We start from the raw sequence: 20,473 nt of genomic DNA, 5'->3' as shown, positions 1-20,473 counted from the left end.
TTTCGGCCTAAATCGGCAAAAATGTTTTGGAAACGACACAAATTCAAAACAAAATTTATTTAGGTGAAATCTGAAAACAACGTCGTTTCAAATGTGAAACGCTAGTGCGATTGTTGTGATTGTCCTGCTCCGGTTTGACGGCGAATTTAATACGAATGTAAAATTATCCAATTGTATCAGATCAGTATTATTATATTATCCCTTTACGCCTTGTGCGTTAGCTGAGTGCGCAGGCGCTTTATTGGAATCAGGCTTCTATATAGAGAGAATGAAAATGGGTAGTTTTCAACTGGTGTCATTGACTGGAGCGCTTCTTCGCTTTAGCTCAGCCGCTGATCTATATATTTTCGCTTAATAGTGTCGTGACGCAAAAATTATAACGACCAGGGGCCGGTTGTAGGTTTGAACTTATCCACCGTTTAAGCTAAACGGGCTTGATACAACCGGCCCCATCTGATCTCTGAATAAAAATCAACTCATCGGAAATAAGATCCTCGACAAAACCGAATTATTATTTCCTTCATTACGTATGACTTCGCCGGGGGGTTGTTTTTCCAAAGTGTTTTTTTTTACTTTTATATGAAAGCACGTTTGTTTCTCACCATAGTTCTAATTCAATTGTAAATAAAGACTGATTTTTTTGCTCTTTATGCTATTAGTAGGGAGAACCAGGATAAATGACTGCAGTGATTGTACATCGTGAGGATATTTAGTGAGGAAATTCTGAAAAATTAAAGTTATTTTAAAATTATCAATTGAAATGTCTTTTCTTACAATGGAATCATCAGAAGGACCGAAAATTAAAATATTTGGAAAACCAAAAGATATTATAACAAGTACGATCGTACTATAGGGACCAGGAACTGCGTAACCGAGTTTAATTTCTGAACTGCATTGTATTTATAACAATGGAGAGGACAATGTATTTCTAATCTTTTCCGTTTACTTATATACAGGGTGTCCCAAAAAAGTCCCCTCTATTGAAATCAAGCCTTTATGATAAACCCAATTGAAAGCAAGACGCTTTATTTGAATGCCTCAACCTAATAACTATGCTATTTACACACTACTGCGGTGATCATGCATTCAAATCAACAAAGGCTTCATTTCAATAGGGGGGACTTTTTTTGGGACACCCTGTATATAGGCTGAATATTAATGATATGTATATATTATTTGCTGCAAATATATCAAGAATTGCTTGTAACTTGCTTCAAAAGTGAAAGTAAAATTCAAACTCCGTCAATCGATGCGGAATATTGCTTAGAATTGTGCCAAGTTTCATTCCGATCAAGTAATGCTATAGCCTTAGGGTTTTTTTTAAAGAGCGTCGCCCCTAACACAACAACCAACACAACAAGAAGATAAGCAGCGGTTAGGGACCAGTTCCTGGTCCAATAAGAACAGGGACCGCGGAGCGTTTTTCGTATTTCTGGGGCTCGGAACCGCGCGCCTGCTAGGAGAGTCCTGGAAATAGTAGATACTTTGTAAAGTTTCCAGCATGTTTGGCGCTCATATAAAAACATTAAACAATATAACCATGCTTTGGTTATGATGTTAAATATTTTGACATGGATAACCACGTTGTTTTAATGGTGAAATGCTTGTCCTATGTAAAGTTGCAAGCCATGCAGCCATGTTTGGTGCTCATATACAAACATTGAACAATATAACCATGCTTTGGTTATGATGTTAAATATTTTGATATGGATAACCACGCTGTTTCAATGGTCAAATGCTTGTCCTATGTAAAGTTTCTAGCATGTTTCGTGCTCATATACAAACATTAAACAATATAACCATGCTTTGGTTATGATGTCAAATATTTGACATGGATAACCACGCTATTTTAAAGGTCAAAAGCTTGTCCTATGTAAAGTTGCAAGCCATGTTTGGTGCTCATATACAAACATTAAACAACATAACCATGCTTTGGTTATGACGTCGAATATTTTGACATAGATAACCAAGCTGTTTTAATGGTCAAATGCGTGTCCTTTTTGTCTCTCTTTTTTTATTTTGGCCAAACATATATGTACTGAACATAACTAATTTCAATCCATTTGTAAACATGGCAGATTTATTACGACAGATATCATTTTTTTAATTGGTTATTTAATTATACGTTGAAGAAGTAAAAGTTATAAAGATAAGATATACTAGATATACATGTAAGCAAAAAATACATTTTGGATCTATCATGTTGACACACTAAAAAAATTACAAGTCGCCTGTGGAATCACTCATGCGTCAAGAAGACGCTTTTATTGACATATGTAAATTATGGGTTTATTTTTCACACAATTTCGGAGTGCGTGTATAGGTACAAAAACCTGGGATGTTCAAACAGTCTTCAGGGCGAGTGATTAGTTATACATATTCAATCGCTCTGTACATACCCGTTTGATTTTTATCCCTACATGGAAGTGATTAAGCCATGAAAATGAATATTTTTGGATAATCCACCATGCTTGCAGAGAAGAGGGAAAAGACTGTTCATAAAACAAATGTGAAAATCAGTCGTGATTGCAATAATAACGATGGAAGTGTTTACAATTTTTATATTGCATTTTAATTATTATAATTCTCTTCTGAGATTCGTTAATTTTACAACTCACTACTATCAATTTTCACCGATCTAATTATAGTATAAAAAGAAAAACTGAACCACAAATCTTCTCTGGGTCAAGCATTTGTGGGAAGTCACATGTTTTATTAGACATTTTGTTGAAATCACCGACAAAAATATGACGGTATATCCGAACATTTTACATTTGACAAAAAACATGGGAGAAGAAGAGAAGTAATTAATGGGCCAGTTTTCTCTGTTTCAAGGCAAAGATTTAAATTTTTCATGACTATCTAAGATAACTGGGTCAATTATATAGGGTCAAATATATTACTGACAACTCCGCGCGTTGGTTGCGTGTGTTTCTCTGATTAGAGACATTAGATTTTTTAAGTCTGTCTGTACTAATCAAAAAGGTTCATTCGCTGTAAAGATTAAAGATAAAGAGTGCCAGCATGCTGCAGTTCCTCAATCTTAAAACATGAATAGAAACGTCTATCAGTGACTCGCAAAGCGTTGTAGAAATAATTTTGAACACATTGCACATATATTTGCCAGCAACACGAGCTTAGGATAAACTAAATCTGCGAGGCGGACGAAAAGAGATGCTGTGTTTGTTGTTACAGTTACATAACACAAACCAAAATTTTAGATTCAATTTGATAAAGAATGCCAAAGCATAATGTAAAACAAATTTAAATTTGATTGCTATTGCTGATATAGCGGCTGCACATGCACGTCGTAGATTTGGTGCGACTTGATATGCTCGCTGATATGTTGAATTTCCTGATTCTATTCTATTTGGTTTACTTCAAAGTTGTAAAAAGCTGTATGACGCTCCTCGTGGAAACAATCGCTTTGCTGACAAAGGCCAACGAACTTAAATAAAGTTTTTACTAATTTTTCCAACTTTTCGCGATTCCTTCGATCTGCTGCTAGGATATCATTTCTAAATTTTCGACTTGGTCGTTTGCTTCAACACGTTTGCTTCAACTCTTAGGATAACATTTACCCTCTATTCATGTGATGTTGCATATGTTTTTACGGTGACGTCTTCTTGTTCCAACTGAAGCAGTTTGTTGACCATTCTTTTTACGCTCAATAGCCAAGTTATTCTAAAAATTACTAACATCAGAGTGATTTCAGCCCTAATTGTTCTAAAAATTTCTACTGCAGGTTATCATAATCATTAGCTTGACCTCGATCATATTTATAAACTTTCAAACAGTTTGCGACTTTCTTCCATTATGGCACGTTTACGGCATTATGCTAATTTTTCCTATGCACGAAAGTAGCTCCATTAGTCGTTGTTTTTAATGATTTTAATTATGATATCAACGAGGTATTCTTGCATTAATTTTAACCCTATCGTCGTATCACCATTCTATCGTACTAAAATATGTCATACCCATGCAAAATTGACCGACTTGACACCAATTCTGTCAGTTAGCTATGTTAATGGAAATATATGGAAAGGCGATTTTTTTGAAGAGTATTTTAAGTTATTTGACCTGTTTATAGATTATAGCTTTGAAACCCTTTAATTTTGGATGTCTCTATTTATTGTTCCCATTTCTTTTCGCATTTTTTGTTGACATTTTGGGAGAAGCTTGCCGAATGATTTCGTCAATAAATGGTACATGTTAATATTTCCGTTCTGCCCGACGGATTTTTTGCACGTATATCACTGTATTTTGTAGAAGAAATGATCCCCCTAGTTTCCTCCAGCTTTGGTACATGTTAGCATATGAAGTACAGAAAAAATAGAATTTTGCAATTTTTTGCGACTGAATCGCGAAATTCAACCTCATTCAATAATTGTTTCATCATTATTCGGTAAATACAAAATATCAATCATATCTACAAATTATAGTTTGTGTGGAATTCTTGAATCTAGAAAAAGCCGGGTTTTGAAAGATAAAAAAATGGCGTGGTTTGCCAAAGTTTATAAAACCTTATTTGCAACATATTTCAATGAAATAACCCTACGACACAGCTTAGATTTTGCAAATGTTTGACGTCGATCATCGACTTGATTTTAAAATACAATAATAATTTTTATTGAATCCGTTTTGATTTGCGTGATAGAGACATTTTTAACACGGGCGTCACGCTTTCATAATTGAATTCTAAACTCTCTCGGCAGACGTCCCTGACTAAGCTATGATCCAAGAACGTCAGTTGACGGGATTTCACGTTCACGATTTCAAAGCAAACGCTGCCCAAAATCTGCGTTAATAATTATTAATCAAAATTATGGCGTTCAACCACATCCAATAATTATTAATTGCTCGCCGCAAATACATCAATTTCTGTTATCGTGGAATTTAAATCAAGCAGATTACGCACCAGTTCCAGGTTGTTGTATGAAGTGGCCACATCAGTATGGTTTAGTTCGAATTTCTGTAATTGAATTTTTAGAGCCCGTTCATAATAATCATTAGCACGATCAAGATCACCTTTACTTTTACACACATCACCCAGGTTGCTGTATGAGGTAGCAACTTTTATATGGTTCAGTCCTGGTCGATCCAATTCAATTTCCAACGCACGTTGATAATAATTGTTCGCACGATCAAGATCACCTTTTCTTTTACACACATCACCCAGGTTGCTGTATGAGATACCAACATCAGTATGGTTCGGTCCTAGTCGATCCAATTCAATTTCCAACGCACGTTGATAATAATCCTTCGCACGATCAAGATCATTTTTTCTTTTACACACATCACCCAGGTCGCTGTATGAGATAGCAACATTAGTATGTTTCGGTCCTAGTCGATTCAATTGAATTTCCAACGCACGTTGAAAATAATCATTAGCACGATCAAGATCACCTTTATTTTTACACACATCACCCAGGTTGTTGTATGAGATAGCAACATTAGTATGTTTCGGGCCTAGTCGATCCAATTGAATTTCCAACGCACGTTGATAATAATCATTAGCAAGATCAAGATCACCTTTACCTTTACACACATCACCCACGTTGTTGTATGATATAGCAACATTAGTATGGTTCGGTCCTAGTCGATCCAATTCAATTTCCAACGCACGTTGATAATAATCATTAGCACGATCAAGATCACCTTTACTTTTACACACATCACCCAGGTTGCTGTATGAGATAGCAACATTAGTATGTTTCGGTCCTAGTCGATCCAATTGAATTTCCAACGCACGTTGATAATAATCATTAGCAAGATCAAGATCACCTTTACTTTTACACACATCACCCAGGTTGTTGTATGAGATAGCAACATTAGTATGGTTCGGTCCTAGTCGATCCAATTTAATTTCCAACGCACGTTGATAATAATCATTAGCGCGATCAAGATCACCTTTTCTTTTACACACATCACCCAGGTTGCTGTATGAGATAGCAACATTGGTATGGTTCGGTCCTAGTCGATCCAATTGAATTTCCAACGCACGTTGATAATAATCACTAGCAAGATCAAGATCACCTTTTCTTTTACACACATCACCCAGGTTGTTGTATGAGATAGCAACATTAGTATGGTTCGGTCCTAGTCGATCCAATTGAATTTCCAACGCACGTTGATAATAATCATTAGCAAGATCAAGATCACCTTTTCTTTTACACACATCACCCAGGTTGTTGTATGAGATAGCAACATTAGTATGGTTCGGTCCTAGTCGATCCAATTGAATTTCCAAAGCACGTTCATAATAATCATTAGCACGATCAAGATCACCTTTACTTTCACAAACAGAACCCAGGTTGCTGTATGAGATAGCAACATTAGTATGGTTCGGTCCTAGTCGATTCAACTTAATTTCCAACGCACGTTGATAATAAACATTAGCACGATCAAGTTCACCTTTACTTTCACAAACAAAACCCAGGTTTCTGTATGAAATAGCAACATGAGTATGGTTCGGTCCTAGTCGATCCAATTCAATTTCCAACGCACGTTGATAATAATCATTGGCAAGATCAAGATCACCTTTTCTTTTACACACATCACCTAGGTTGTTGTATGAGATAGCAACATGAGTATGCCTTGGTCCTAATCGATCCAATTTAATTTCCAACGCACGTTGATAATAATCATTAGCACGATCAAGATCACCTTTACTTTTACACACATCACCCAGGTTGCTGTATGAGATAGCAACATTTATATGGTTCGGTCCTGGTCGATCCAATTCAATTTGCAACGCACGTTGATAATAATCGTTCGCACGATCAAGATCACCTTTTGTTTTACACACATCACCCAGGTTGCTGTATGAGATACCAACATCAGTATGGTTCGGTCCTAGTCGATCCAATTGAGTTTCCAACGCACGTTGATAATAATCCTTTGCACGATCAAGATCACCTTTAGTTTTACACACATCACCCAGGTCGCTGTATGAGATAGCAACATTAGAATGTTTCGGTCCTAGTCGATCCAATTGAATTTCCAACGCACGTTGATAATAATCATTAGCAAGATCAAGATCACCTTTACTTTTACACACATCACCCAGGTTGTTGTATGAGATAGCAACATTTATATGGTTCGGTCCTGGTCGATCCAATTCAATTTGCAACGCACGTTGATAATAATCGTTCGCACGATCAAGATCACCTTTTCTTTTACACACATCACCCAGGTTGCTGTATGAGATACCAACATCAGTATGGTTCGGTCCTAGTCGATCCAATTGAATTTCCAACGCACGTTGATAATAATCCTTTGCACGATCAAGATCACCTTTAGTTTTACACACATCACCCAGGTCGCTGTATGAGATAGCAACATTAGAATGTTTCGGTCCTAGTCGATCCAATTGAATTTCCAACGCACGTTGATAATAATCATTAGCAAGATCAAGATCACCTTTACTTTTACACACATCACCCAGGTTGTTGTATGAGATAGCAACATTAGTATGGTTCGGTCCTAGTCGATCCAATTCAATTTCCAACGCACGTTGATAATAATCATTAGCACGATCAAGATCACTTTTACTTTTACACACATCACCCAGGTTGCTGTATGAGATAGCAACATTAGTATGTTTCGGTCCTACTCGATCCAATTGAATTTCCAACGCACGTTTATAATAATCATTAGCAAGATCAAGATCACCTTTACTTTTACACACATCACCTAGGTTGTTGTATGAGATAGCAACATTAGTATGGTTCGGTCCTAGTCGATCCAATTTAATTTCTAACGCACGTTGATAATAATCATTAGCACGATCAAGATCACCTTTTCTTTTACACACATCACCCAGGTTGTTGTATGAGATAGCAACATTGGTATGGTTCGGTCCTAGTCGATCCAAATGAATTTCCAACGCACGTTGATAAAAATCATTAGCAAGATCAAGATCACCTTTTCTTTTACACACATCACCCAGGTTGTTGTATGAGATAGCAACATTAGTATGGTTCGGTCCTAGTCGATCCAATTGAATTTCCAACGCACGTTGATAATAATCATTAGCAAGATCAAGATCACCTTTTCTTTTACACACATCACCCAGGTTGTTGTATGAGATAGCAACATTAGTATGGTTCGGTCCTTGTCGATCCAATTGAATTTCCAACGCACGTTGATAATAATCATTAGCACGATGAAGATCACCTTTACTTTCACAAACAGAACCCAGGTTGCTGTATGAGATAGCAACATTAGTATGGTTCGGTCCTAGTCGATCCAACTTAATTTCCAACGCACGTTGATAATAAACATTAGCACGATCAAGATCACCTTTACTTTCACAAACAAAACCCAGGTTTCTGTATGAAATAGCAACATGAGTATGGTCCGGTCCTAGTCGATCCAATTCAATTTCCAACGCACGTTTATAATAGTCATTGGCAAGATCAAGATCACCTTTTCTTTTACACACATCACCCAGGTTGTTGTATGAGATAGCAACATGAGTATGTTTCGGTCCTAGTCGATCCAATTTAATTTCCAACGCACGTTGATAATAATCATTGGCAAGATCAAGATCACCTTTTCTTTTACACACATCACCCAGGTTGCTGTATGAGATAGCAACATTAGTATGGTTCGGTCCTAGTCGATCCAATTGAATTTCCAACGCACGTTGATAATAATCTGCAGCGCATTCCAGATCACATCCTGTTATACATGCACAACCAAGGTAGGCGTATGAAGTAGCAACGTCCGTGTGGTTTTGTCCAAAATGTTCTAACCGAATTTTCAGTGCGAGCTGATGGAATTCAGTGGAAAGTTTATAGTCAGAACTGTAGAAGTTAAGGGTTTCCCCAAAAAAATCGTATATTCTGCAAATTTCAGTTTTTTCAAAATTGAAACTGATGACGTATAACGCTTGATCAGGTAAAATGATGTTATTATTCATTTCCTTCTTAAATGCTTTCAAATGCGGAATTAATTTGTTTTTATCTTCTCTATCACTGAAGTAACTCATTGTCTTTACAGCGTCGTGAATAACTTTACTAATGTTTTGTGGGGTTTTTCTGTCCTTATTTTGAATACCAGTCTCGGGAATATTATCTCCTTTAGTTTTGTTGAAAAGTGTTTTGACAGCTTCATGAACAACACGATGAAGGCGGATATCACCATCATTACAAACTTGAACAAACAACGAGCAGTGTTTTAATGTCGGAGTAATATCCTCGGCCTCTAAATCTTCTTGCTGCTGAACATATTTTACAACAAGTTCAAGTGGTAGTGGTTCAAACGATATCAAAGAGAAAAGGTTGAAAGCATGTTCAAGAATGGTGTTATTTTCTCCACATTTTTCAACAGCTAACAGCACTGCTGTGCTCATGGTGGACGAATATGCTGCTGAATTTATCTGCTGAAGACGTTTTTCCGTTAACCCTCTTTTACCTTTCTCGAGCTTTCGTAAATAATCTCGCCAAGAAAAATCTGGGCAACTATTGCTTACTTCTCTCATATACACGGCTGCCGCGGCAATTGCCAGTGGTTGACGATCTAACTTCTCCGCCACCTCATCTAGTATTGGGTTATCGACTTCGGTACACGATAAGAGGACAAGCAGCTGGCGACACTCTTGGTCATTCATTCCATGAATAAGTGAGATATGCTTAGTTGAGACGCTGTCTTGTGGAACAGCATTTGTGTTTTGTGTTGTTAATATAACTTGGCCGTCCTTCCAAACTTCGTCTCCCTTCAAAGGCAGTAGTGGGGATATAAGTTCTAGATTTTCCACATTGTCTACGATGATCCACCATTTTTTCCAATTTTTAATTCTGCAAGATATTTGCGATCTTAAATCTTTGATTTTCTCTTCTTTAGTTTTAGATGAACTTGAAACACTTTGCAATGCGCTCTCGTTACAATTCAGCCGACGACAAAAATTTTCATACGAATAAAAAAGAGAATCTAAATCTTTTCCGTTCAATGTCATTACAAACATTACTTCGTCCTTCGCATGAACATCTTTGCAAATATCTTCACAAACTTGTCTGGCAAGTTGTGATTTTCCACTGCCTGGATTCCCAGAGATGTAAAAATATGTAAGTTTGCCATCGTTATCACTACGCAACTTTTCAATGTCTTCTCTTATCTCGTGTATCTTGTCAGAACGGTAAACGACTTCATGGGCTGGTTCAGGGGGAAGAATTATAAATGACGCAAACAGGTTTTTTATTCGAACGACCTCGTTCATTGACAGTCCTAATGCACCCAATGCATTCTCAACTTTTGTTGTCATGGTTTGAAAGTCTTTATTAGTTAGCGTTTTGTCAGGTATATTATGAGTTATTTCATTTCGCAGTTTTCGAAGAATATCGATTTCAGTCTTTTCTGTTGTACTAAGACTACCACCGATTGAGTTGGAATAAAGAATTGCATCAAAAAGTACGGTACAATCCCACTCATTTGTATCTCCATTTTGAAATTTAGACTGAAGCATGGTCTTATTTGGCCTTGCTCGTTTTTTCTCCAGATTAAACAACTGACTACCACTGACGTTTGTGTCATCCCACGCTCCGAGAGAAGCCTGGTAACGTTTGTTCCATTCATGAATAAAGAAATCCCTCAATTCCTTCCTCACAGCATCAGTGACAATGTAGTCCGCTCGAATGTAGTTTTGGCTTTCCTCGCTTTCCCATGGCAATCCGGACATTCTGGTTCCTAGAAATTTATAACAATTTAATCTAAATAATATTATAAGGAGCAAAATAGGGCAGTCCTCATGGAAATGTTCTCTTAAAAAAGCGAAGATTCTATCTAAATATCGAAGCGAAATTGATATATATCGAAGCCACGTTTCTAAAATGTATATTTGTATACCTAAATGAAAGGTTGATATGACTGCAAGACATTTGCGTAGAAGATGTAGGGGTGTTTGCAGTCAAATTTCTTTATTTGCAATTTGCACCATCTTCTTTTTTGCGAATATAAAGCGTCGAGGTGCGAAATAACGTTACTACGGGAAATAACCTCTTTAGCGTTGATGGTCTGCATTATGTGTTATTTCTCATTGTACGAACACAATTTTGATAAACAGTAAAACTTTACGAGCTCGTTGCCGGGTATAGAAAGAGTGAATTTCAGCTTACGCCATCTATTGCGTGGGTGGTTTATATTTGGATATTAATTACGTTGCTTCTGAGTGTTATCTTTGAATATATCATCGTCAGATGTACTATAATAGATTTTTAAAGTTTTATGAAGTACTTACTGTTACTTAGGAAGTTGAAGATATATCATTCACTTTTCAATCATGGTCTAAACGAAAAAGATAAATTGAAAGATGTTATTTGTATCATGCTGATTATCGGCAGTTTATTAACCGCTGCTATGTGCGAAATTTTGGTCGTTTTGAAAAACGTATGAAGCAAATTTGCACTTCTCACCACTTATTATTAACACAAGAACAATTTTGAATCATGACAAGAGAATTAACTGGTCAAAAGTGAATGAAGTTGCTTTACTTTAATACAATTCAACATTGCTATAATACAAGTCTGATTTTATTTAATTTGCATGGTCACTGAAGCCATGCATTCCACGAATAACGAGATTCGAAACAAACGATATACGGCGTCGTTTCAGCTTTTTGCGCGTCATTTTGATAGGATTAAAAACGATTTAGAATATTTTCTCAATCAGACCGCACTTATTGAAAGAAAAATCGTTTAGACGATGTCAAACGACTAGAAATCAAATCATCATAACCTGACTCGCACTGTTAGTTTTGTTGCCAAAACTTGAAGATTGAATCTTAATGATATAAAGAAACTGCGAACGTTTTGAAAATTTAACGGGAGTAATATCCCACGTCCATGGCGCTAAATGGGAATTTGGAAGAAACTATCAGTTCTTTAAATAAAAAAGTGTATGTCGATTTCTTTTTATATTGACTGTTCCTAGCTTGAATTTGAAGTGTGTATAATTGCACTCGAAATTAAAACTCTTTAAACCTCTGGAGTTTACCTGCATCGAGTGAAGTTCCAAAATTCATAATTGATTTACCCTCACATATTAATAAAGTCTTTCTCAAAGCTAAGCGGGAAAATCGGCAGGAATTTTTGATTACACAGATGACTGCAAATTGCATGTCAAGTTTGGTCGTTTTAAAAACGGTATATCAAACTTATTCGAATTCAATAAAAACACTTACACAATTCAAGAAACATCTGACAACTCGGCTTCTAAAATGTATATTTGTATAATGTATATCCAGATGAAAGGTTGATAGAGCTGTAAGACATTTGCGTATAGGTGGGTGAATTATCCTAGAAGACACGGGGGTTTCCCCAGTCAAATTTCCTTATATTTGCACGATCTTCTTTAACGAATATAAAGCGTTGCATGAGCTGCGAGATACCGTGACTACGGAAAATTACCTCTTTAGCGTAAATTGATAGTGTGCCTTGTGTGTTATTTCTCGTTGTACGAACACAATTTAAATAAACAGTAAAACTTTACGAGCTCGTTGCCGGGTATAGAAAGAGTGAATTTCAGCTTACGCCATCTGTTGCGTGGGTAGTTTATATTTGGATATACGTTGCTTCTGAGTGTTATATTTGGACAAATCATGCGTCAATGTACTATAACATAAGTCTATGAAGTACTTACTGCTACTTCGGAACTTTAAGATATATTCTTCACTTTTAAATCATGTTCTAAAGAAAAAAGGTTAAATTGCAACATGTTATTTGTATCATGCTGATTATCGGCAGTCGACATAATGCACTGCTATGTGCAAAATTTTGGTTCTTTTGAAAAACTTACCGAGCGAATTTGTAGTTCCCTCTACTTAGTTCCACTGATGTTCATAATTGTTCAATTCTATGTCATGGCAGATGTTTAACTGATCAAAAGTGAATGAAGTTGCCTTACTTTGATACAATTCAACAATCCTATGACAATTCCGCTTTTATGACCGCTAATTTGCATGGTCTCTGAAGCCATGCATACCAGGAATAATGAGTTTCGAAACAAACGTTATAATTTAACACATTTCATTTGTGGCTCTGCCTTGCTGGGATAAAAAGGATTGAGAATGTCCTGGCAATATGATTGCACTTAGGGCCCTGTTACACTGTGCAATTTTTCTTCGCAATGCAATTTTACTTCTAAGAGATGGAAATTAGTGAAGAGTCTTGCAGAACAAAAGTGCTTGAAGTGTAATAAACACAAAAGTTTCGCTGTTCCCAAATATACATCTCTCAAAAGTAGAATTGCATTGCAAGTTGCAAGAAAAATTGCACCGTGTAACAGGGCCTTTACTGATGAGCAAAATTGTTTTGAGAATGTGGTACAACTAGAAAAAATTAAAAAAGACGTCGTTCCATTATACACAAATTTATTGAATACTGTTATAGCTCTCTGTTTCATAATATACATTTGAAACTGAAGTATAATTGTCTGTCCTCCCGCAATAACATATAATCAATAATCATTTTAAAAACCCATTGAACACGTATAGAGGAATATATGATATTTTATCCTTATATCAGTTGAAAACACTGATTAATTGTTGATGTCCTAATTTTTTGCTTATTTAGACATTGCTCTAAACCCTCCTGAAGTGAATATCTATCAACATGTGTTTGTGAAACCAGGTACTAAAATTCCAAGCAATATTCACTATAGGTTTAATATTTACGTCTTTTATTCGCACAGATTTAATCTCAATCTTCTTCAAATGCCGGCGAGTGCCAAGCAACTATAAAGGTTGGGTGTTGTCGAGCATAAATATTATGTTTTTGAAATAAATATATCTTTAGAAATTCGATTTACGTAATGCAAATCAGCTCAACGTCTTCAGATACACGACATTGGATTGAACAACTCTTTACCACTGACATAAAGCCACATTAATTTTAGCACGCTTCTCTGCAGACATCTTGTTGACTTTGATTCTTGTGAGACTCGTCAGCATAATATACACATGGGCAATGCCATACCCCAGCCATCGCTGACGTATACACGACCGCTTATAATGTATTTCTTACAGAACCAATGTCTTGGTTCGCACTGTATTACGTAGTTGCGGTTATAATTGAATAGCTGGTAATAAACCAAACTATTGAGACGACTAATGGAGCTACACCATGGAGCTAAGGAGTTGCTATATTATAATGGCTGTATCTTATATAATTTTCCTGGAAGTACGAGAAAAAATTTCAAATTAAAGCAACTTAATTTGGCCTCACTCACGCCATATCATGGCGGTTGGTCATGGCATTTTCAGCTCTCGTAGACTTTGTCATGTTCTGTATTTTTATCTTATTCTTGGCAACCTATCAACTTACACATATTTCCGTAAGTCTTTATCATGTAATTCAACAGTTTTATTAACCACAATAGAAGCCAATATTGTGACAATCAAGTGTTATGGTAAACGGCGAAGATCAACGGTCAAAACGCGACCGTTAACGAACCAAACGATCATTATCAAAGGTACTCGTTTACTGCTACATGCGTTTTTTGCTACTTTACTGTTGCAATTATCTGGCGATGTTCACACTAATCCTGGTCCAATTACGGCGTCAAAACCTTACATCGAAAAGAAACGATGTTTGTTATTTAATGCACGCAGTCTGTGTAGCATTAACAAGCATGTGGACGGAACACTAGTAAGCAATTTATCTTCTTTCCAAAACATGGTGTACGCGGAAAACCTGGACATTGTGGCTGTTACCGAAACATGGCTTAAAGACAGTATTGCTGATAAAGAAATACTTCCGCACGGGTACGATATTCTGCGAAAAGATCGTGCGTCGTTTAAACGTGGCGGTGGGGTCTTACTAGCACTTCGCAGCGATATTACTTACAACAGAATAACATTAGGACAATGGTGCGAGAGATTGGAAATCATTGCGATTGAAATAGTGGAAAATGATTCAAGAAAGAGCCTTGTTTCAGTCTGCTATCGTCCACCTAACTGTGACGCTCACGAATGGCTTGACTTGTTTTCGTCGTTCTTACAAGTTACAGAGAACTATGACAGAGCATTTATTACTGGAGATTTTAACTTTCCAGATCTGACATGGGACTCTCATATCAAATCTAACAGTTATGGAAATGTCTCGGCTAATTCTAATGATTTTCGTGAACTTATGTGGGATCTTTATCTCCAACAAGTGAATTTGTTTCCAACAAGGATGAACAATCTCATTGATCTAATTTTTACCAAGTGTCCTGAAACTGTGTCTGACATATCAAAGGTCGCGGCGAGAGAATTGAATCTCTTTAGTGATCATGATTTGGTTTTCTTCGACATCTGTTTAAATCCAAGATCGTTATTTTGTGATAATCGAACTGTTTTTAATTATCGTTTGGCCAATTGGGACGGTTTGTTTCAAGAGCTTGCGCAACTCGGTTTTGCTGACGACAGTGGCGTAACCGTTGATACACAGTTTGCAGTCGACACTAGCACAACTGCCAATATGATTGACGTTGACGTCACTTGGCAACACTGGAGCGCACGATTTTTAGAAACAGTTTCCCGCCATATACCAACTAAAACAATCAGAAGGCGCAATACTCCACCGTGGTTTGACAGCGAGGTGAGACATCTATTGAAAAAGAAAGAAACGGCCAGAAGAAAAGCAAAATCAAGCGGGAGAACTTGTCATCTAGAGAAATACCGTGCACTCCGTCGTCTAGTTAAGCAATTAATCTCACGTAAGCGCAATGAATTTTTCCAGACTTTGCCCAATTTATTGAGATCCAACCCTAAACAATTTTGGTCAGTATTCAAAACAGTTTCCAATACATCCACTGCTCCAAATAAACTTGAGTGGACAAATGACAATGCTACAGCTACTGCTGAAAACCCCAAGGACATCGCTGATCTTCTGAATAACTACTTCTACTCTATGTTTAAACCACCATTGACTGACGAAGAATACGAACAACATCCTCATTCTCTTGATGATACATTATTATGCGAGCCGTTAGATAACATCCGTTTCACTCCGCAAGAAGTGCATAGAATACTAACTTCTCTTGACATCGAGAAAGCCACCGGTCCTGATAAAATCCCAGCGTTACTACTGTGTGCATGTGCGCCACATATCGCTCCTTCTTTGTGCCACTTGTTTAACAAATCCGTCTCTTTGGGAGAATTTCCAACTGCCTGGAAACTATCAAACATCGTGCCAATTCCCAAAGGAGGATCCAGAAAATCAGTCACCAACTATCGCCCCATATCCTTGTTGCCAATTGTTTCAAAAGTTCTCGAACGCTGTGTCCACAAGGATCGATCCTTGGACCACTGTTGTTCCTCATTTACGTGAATGACCTTCCCAACGTTGCCACGTCTTCATCTTCGGCAATGTTTGCGGATGACACAAAGTGTTTCCACACCATCGAACATCACAAGGACGTGCATGATCTCCAAACTGATCTCGACAACATTTGTGAATGGTGTGATGTTTGGAGAATGGATTTAAACGGGGGGAAATGCAGTCACCTTCGCATCACAAGGAACTTAAACCCGATTGATTCGTCCTACAGTCTAATGGGGACAGCAGTTAGGAACGTAACCACCCAGAAAGATCTCGGAATTCTCGTCCAGCACAGCCTCAAGTGGAATGATCATGTGTCTGTTGTGTCGAGCAAAGCCAACAAGATGTTAGGATTCGTGAAAAGGTCTTGCCATGGTATGCATGATGTACGCGTGCGTAAGGCACTCTACACCAGTCTTGTACGTAGCCATTTCGCCTACGCGTCTGAAGTTTGGGCTCCGCAAACAGTCACCCTAATACAACAACTTGAGAAAGTTCAGCGTCGAGCTACCAAATTCATATTATCACTGCCATTCCGGACCAATATTACGTACAAGGACAGGCTTTTGAAGATCGGTCTGCTGCCCCTAACCTACTGGCACGAGTATCTGGACATCATGTACCTATTCCAACATTCACAAGGTGACCCCAACATCTGCACTAAACAATCAGAACGCATCACAAGACGATCAGACACCACAGGTCGTTACACCACGTTTAATATACATAAAGCAAACACGACAACCTTTCAGAACAGTTTCTACTGCAGAACCCCAAGAATTTTCAATGAATTACCAGAACATCTCCGCGACTCCAAACTCTCAATCTCTAAATTCAAATCTGAACTGTTTAATTATTATAACTATCTCACAGAACATGTATATGACGTGGACATTCCGCAAACGTTTAAGAGTGTATGTGTAAAATGTAATTCGTCTCGTCCTTTGTATAGTCTAAATGTAAAGTTGTGTTGTTGAGAGTTATCCATGCATGTTCAACATATGGTGAAACAACCTTGTATTGTATAATATTTTGTAATAATGTCCACCACTAATGTTCATGTAAATATTCTTATTCTATTTAGTATAATTGTATTGTAAGCAAGGGACCCCATAACTGGAGTTAAAACTCTGTGGGGCTCACCAGCCAAACATGGCGAAGAGTATAAATAAATAAAAACTTCTATCTTACGTATTGCAGCTGCCAAATTCGATCGAAGACGGGCAGAAACTCTCGTTTTCTCAAAATTTTCATATTTTTCAGTCTTACCTTAATTTTAACAGGTTCCCGAATAATAGAGTTTACGATTCACGACGCGGCTATAGGGTATAGACGCGTTAGAAAAGCTTGGTGACAAGCCCGACCAACGCGTCTGGTGTGATTCCGACGGGCGCGTTCTTTACGATTCTACGACGGAATTTTGTTAATTTTATGTTGTGATCACAACGCTACGAACGTAAAATGAATATCGAATATTTTTTCGTTCAAAACTTGAAATTAAGTTCTTACCTTTTATTGTTTGATTCATTTATTCCTTTAACTACATTTTCTCTGGTATTCATTCGTTACATTTCGTACAAATGAATTTCGTACAAATGAATTTCGTACAAATGAATTTGTTTATCACATTGTGTTTTTAATATGCATCAGTAGCGTCCATATTTTTATCCCAGAACTTGAAGATTACTTAAAAGCATATCCGGGATTACATTGATTAATAAACTACGAATTTCAAGCACAAACTCATCATGCCGTTTCTTTCTCGCAAAGTTCATTCACGAAGTTCGTTCCCATTTAAATTTGCTCTTACAAAAACCTCTATAACAAAGATTTTAAAAGACCAAAATTTTCCCGCCTAAATTGATGTTCTACCCGGCGCGTTGTGTTTCGTAACGTAAGGAACAAAATAGGACGAGGCGGCTTGGTCCGCGTTTGTTACCAAGCCTTTCTAAGTCGTCTTCTTCTTAGCCGCGTCGTGACAAGTAAACTCTCTATTAGCTGAGCTAAAAATCTCGCGTGCATGGCTATTAGCTGAGCTAAAAATCTCGCGTGGCTATTAGCTGCGCTAAAAATTTTGCGTGGCTGTTAGGTGAGTAAAGACCTTGCGTGGCTGTTAGCCATGCTGCATGTTAGCTCAGCAAGTTACTCTTGTGTGCGGCTAGTTTTTCGTCAGAAATTCTCTAATGTCATTTCAGCGACGCGTTAGCTACTTGCTAACCATTATATTGCATTACATTACATTATTCGGGAACCTGTTAAAGGTAAGACAAAAATATAAAAATATTGTCGTTTATTGAATAAAGCTCCTTGTTTTCGTAATGCATTTCAAGTAAATTCACATGTCTTTCCCCAGTAACGCAAAAGTGAATAATCATGTTATGACTGTTAAATTATGCGGAACTTTATAGTCAAACCGGATGTTCTCTTACGAACAACACTGCAATATTGTGACGCAATGTTGCAATTTTGATTGGCAAGTCAATCAAAACAATTAGGAACCGTCGCCCACCATTTCGGCGCTTTTCAAATTTTCAAATTTTGTTGTTAGTCACAAGTTCAAATTTAGATTGTTATTTGCTAAAAACACACGAAACGTGCTAACGGAATTGAAGTCAAAATTCTAATTATAGAGGTATGTAAATTTACTTTAAGAAACAATTGTGCTAGAACCAAACCTAGATTAAATACTATACTGAACTGGGATCGATTTACAGCAAAGGTTATGGCATCAAAATTTAGACGTTTCGGTGGCCATTAGGTAATTACCTCATTCTTAATTAACAACCATTTTGGATCTATCATGTTTGACACACTGAAAAAATTACAAGTTGCCTGTGGAAGCACTCATGCGTCAAGAAGACGCTTTTATTGATATATGTAAATTATGGATTTATTTTTCACACAATTTCGGAGTGCGTGTATAGGTACGGAAAACTGGGATGTTCAAACTTCAGGGCGATTGATTAGTTCTATATATTTAATCGTTCTGTACATGCCCGTTTGATTTTTATTCCTATACATGGAAGTGATTAAGCCATGAAAATTAATATTTTTGGATAATCCGCCATGCTTGCAGAGAAGAGGGAAAAGACTGTTCATAAACAAAATGTGAAAATCAGTCGTGATTGCAATAATAACGACGGAAGTGTTTACAATTTTTATATTGCATTTTAATTTTTATAATTCTCTTTTGAGATTCGTTAATTTTATAACTCACTACTATCAATTTACACTCATCTAATTATGGTATAAAAAGAAAAACGGAATCACAAATGTTCTCTGGGTCAAACACTTGTGAAAAGTCGCATATTGTATTAGTCATTTTGTTGAAATCACCGACAATAGTATGACGGTATATCGGGACATTTTACATTTGACAAAAAACATGAGAGAAGAAGAGAAGTAATTAATGGGCCAGATTTCTCTGTTTCAAGGCAAAGGTTTAAATTTTTCATGACTATCAAAGATAACCGGGTCATTTATAGCGTCAAATATATTACTGAAAGCTCCGCGCGTTGGTTGCATGTGTTTCTCTGATTAGATTTTTTAAGTCTATCTGTAATAACCAAAAAGGTTCATTCGCTGTAAAGATTAAAGATAAAGAGTGCCACCATGCTGTGACTATTCCAATTTTTCGCGATTCCTTCGATCTGCTACCAGACTATCATTTCTAAATCTTCAACTTAGTCGTTTGCTTCAACACGTTTGCTTCAACTCTTAGGATAATATTTTCCCTGTTTTCATGTATGTTTTTACGGCGACGTCTTCTTGTGCCAACTGAAGCAGTTTGTAGACCATTCTTTTTACGCTCAATAGCCAGGTTACTCTAAAAATTACACACATCGGAATGATTCAGCAGGTTTATATCATGATTATTAGCTTGACCTTGATAATATTTATAAACTTTCAAACAGTTTGCGACTTTCTGCCATTATCTTAATTTTACCTATGCACAAAAGTAGCTCCATTAGTCGTTGTTTTTTATTATTATCATATCAATAAATGGTACATGTTAATATTTTTCGTTCTGCCCGACGGTTTTTTTGTACGTATATCACTGTACATTTGCAGAAGAAATGATCCCCCTAGTTTCCTGCAGCTTTTGTACATGTTAGCATATGAAGTACAGCGAAAATAGAATTTTGCAATTTTCGCGACTGAATCGCGAAATT

At 36.9% G+C, this 20,473-nt stretch overlaps 1 protein-coding gene across 1 annotated transcript; it reads right to left on the bottom strand.

The window, feature by feature from the left end:
- Nucleotides 1-5,803: 5,803 nt before the first annotated feature.
- LOC114525915 lies at nt 5,804-11,264 on the bottom strand (the record flags this gene model as incomplete). Its single annotated transcript, XM_028547373.1, has 4 exons — nt 11,240-11,264; nt 9,005-10,689; nt 8,760-8,776; nt 5,804-6,317 (listed from the first exon to the last, which is right to left on the bottom strand). Coding segments are annotated over exons 2-4 (2,208 nt in total), but the record flags the coding sequence as incomplete, so codon positions are not given.
- Between the last annotated feature and the right edge of the window lie 9,209 nt (nt 11,265-20,473).

Source organism: Dendronephthya gigantea, unplaced genomic scaffold (assembly GCF_004324835.1).
Source record: "Dendronephthya gigantea isolate DGI-Jeju-01 unplaced genomic scaffold, DenGig_1.0 000036F, whole genome shotgun sequence".
Lineage (NCBI taxonomy): Eukaryota > Metazoa > Cnidaria > Anthozoa > Malacalcyonacea > Nephtheidae > Dendronephthya > Dendronephthya gigantea.
The sequence above is the reverse complement of the archived record's forward strand: the minus strand, read 5'-3'. Positions and strand labels throughout refer to the sequence as shown.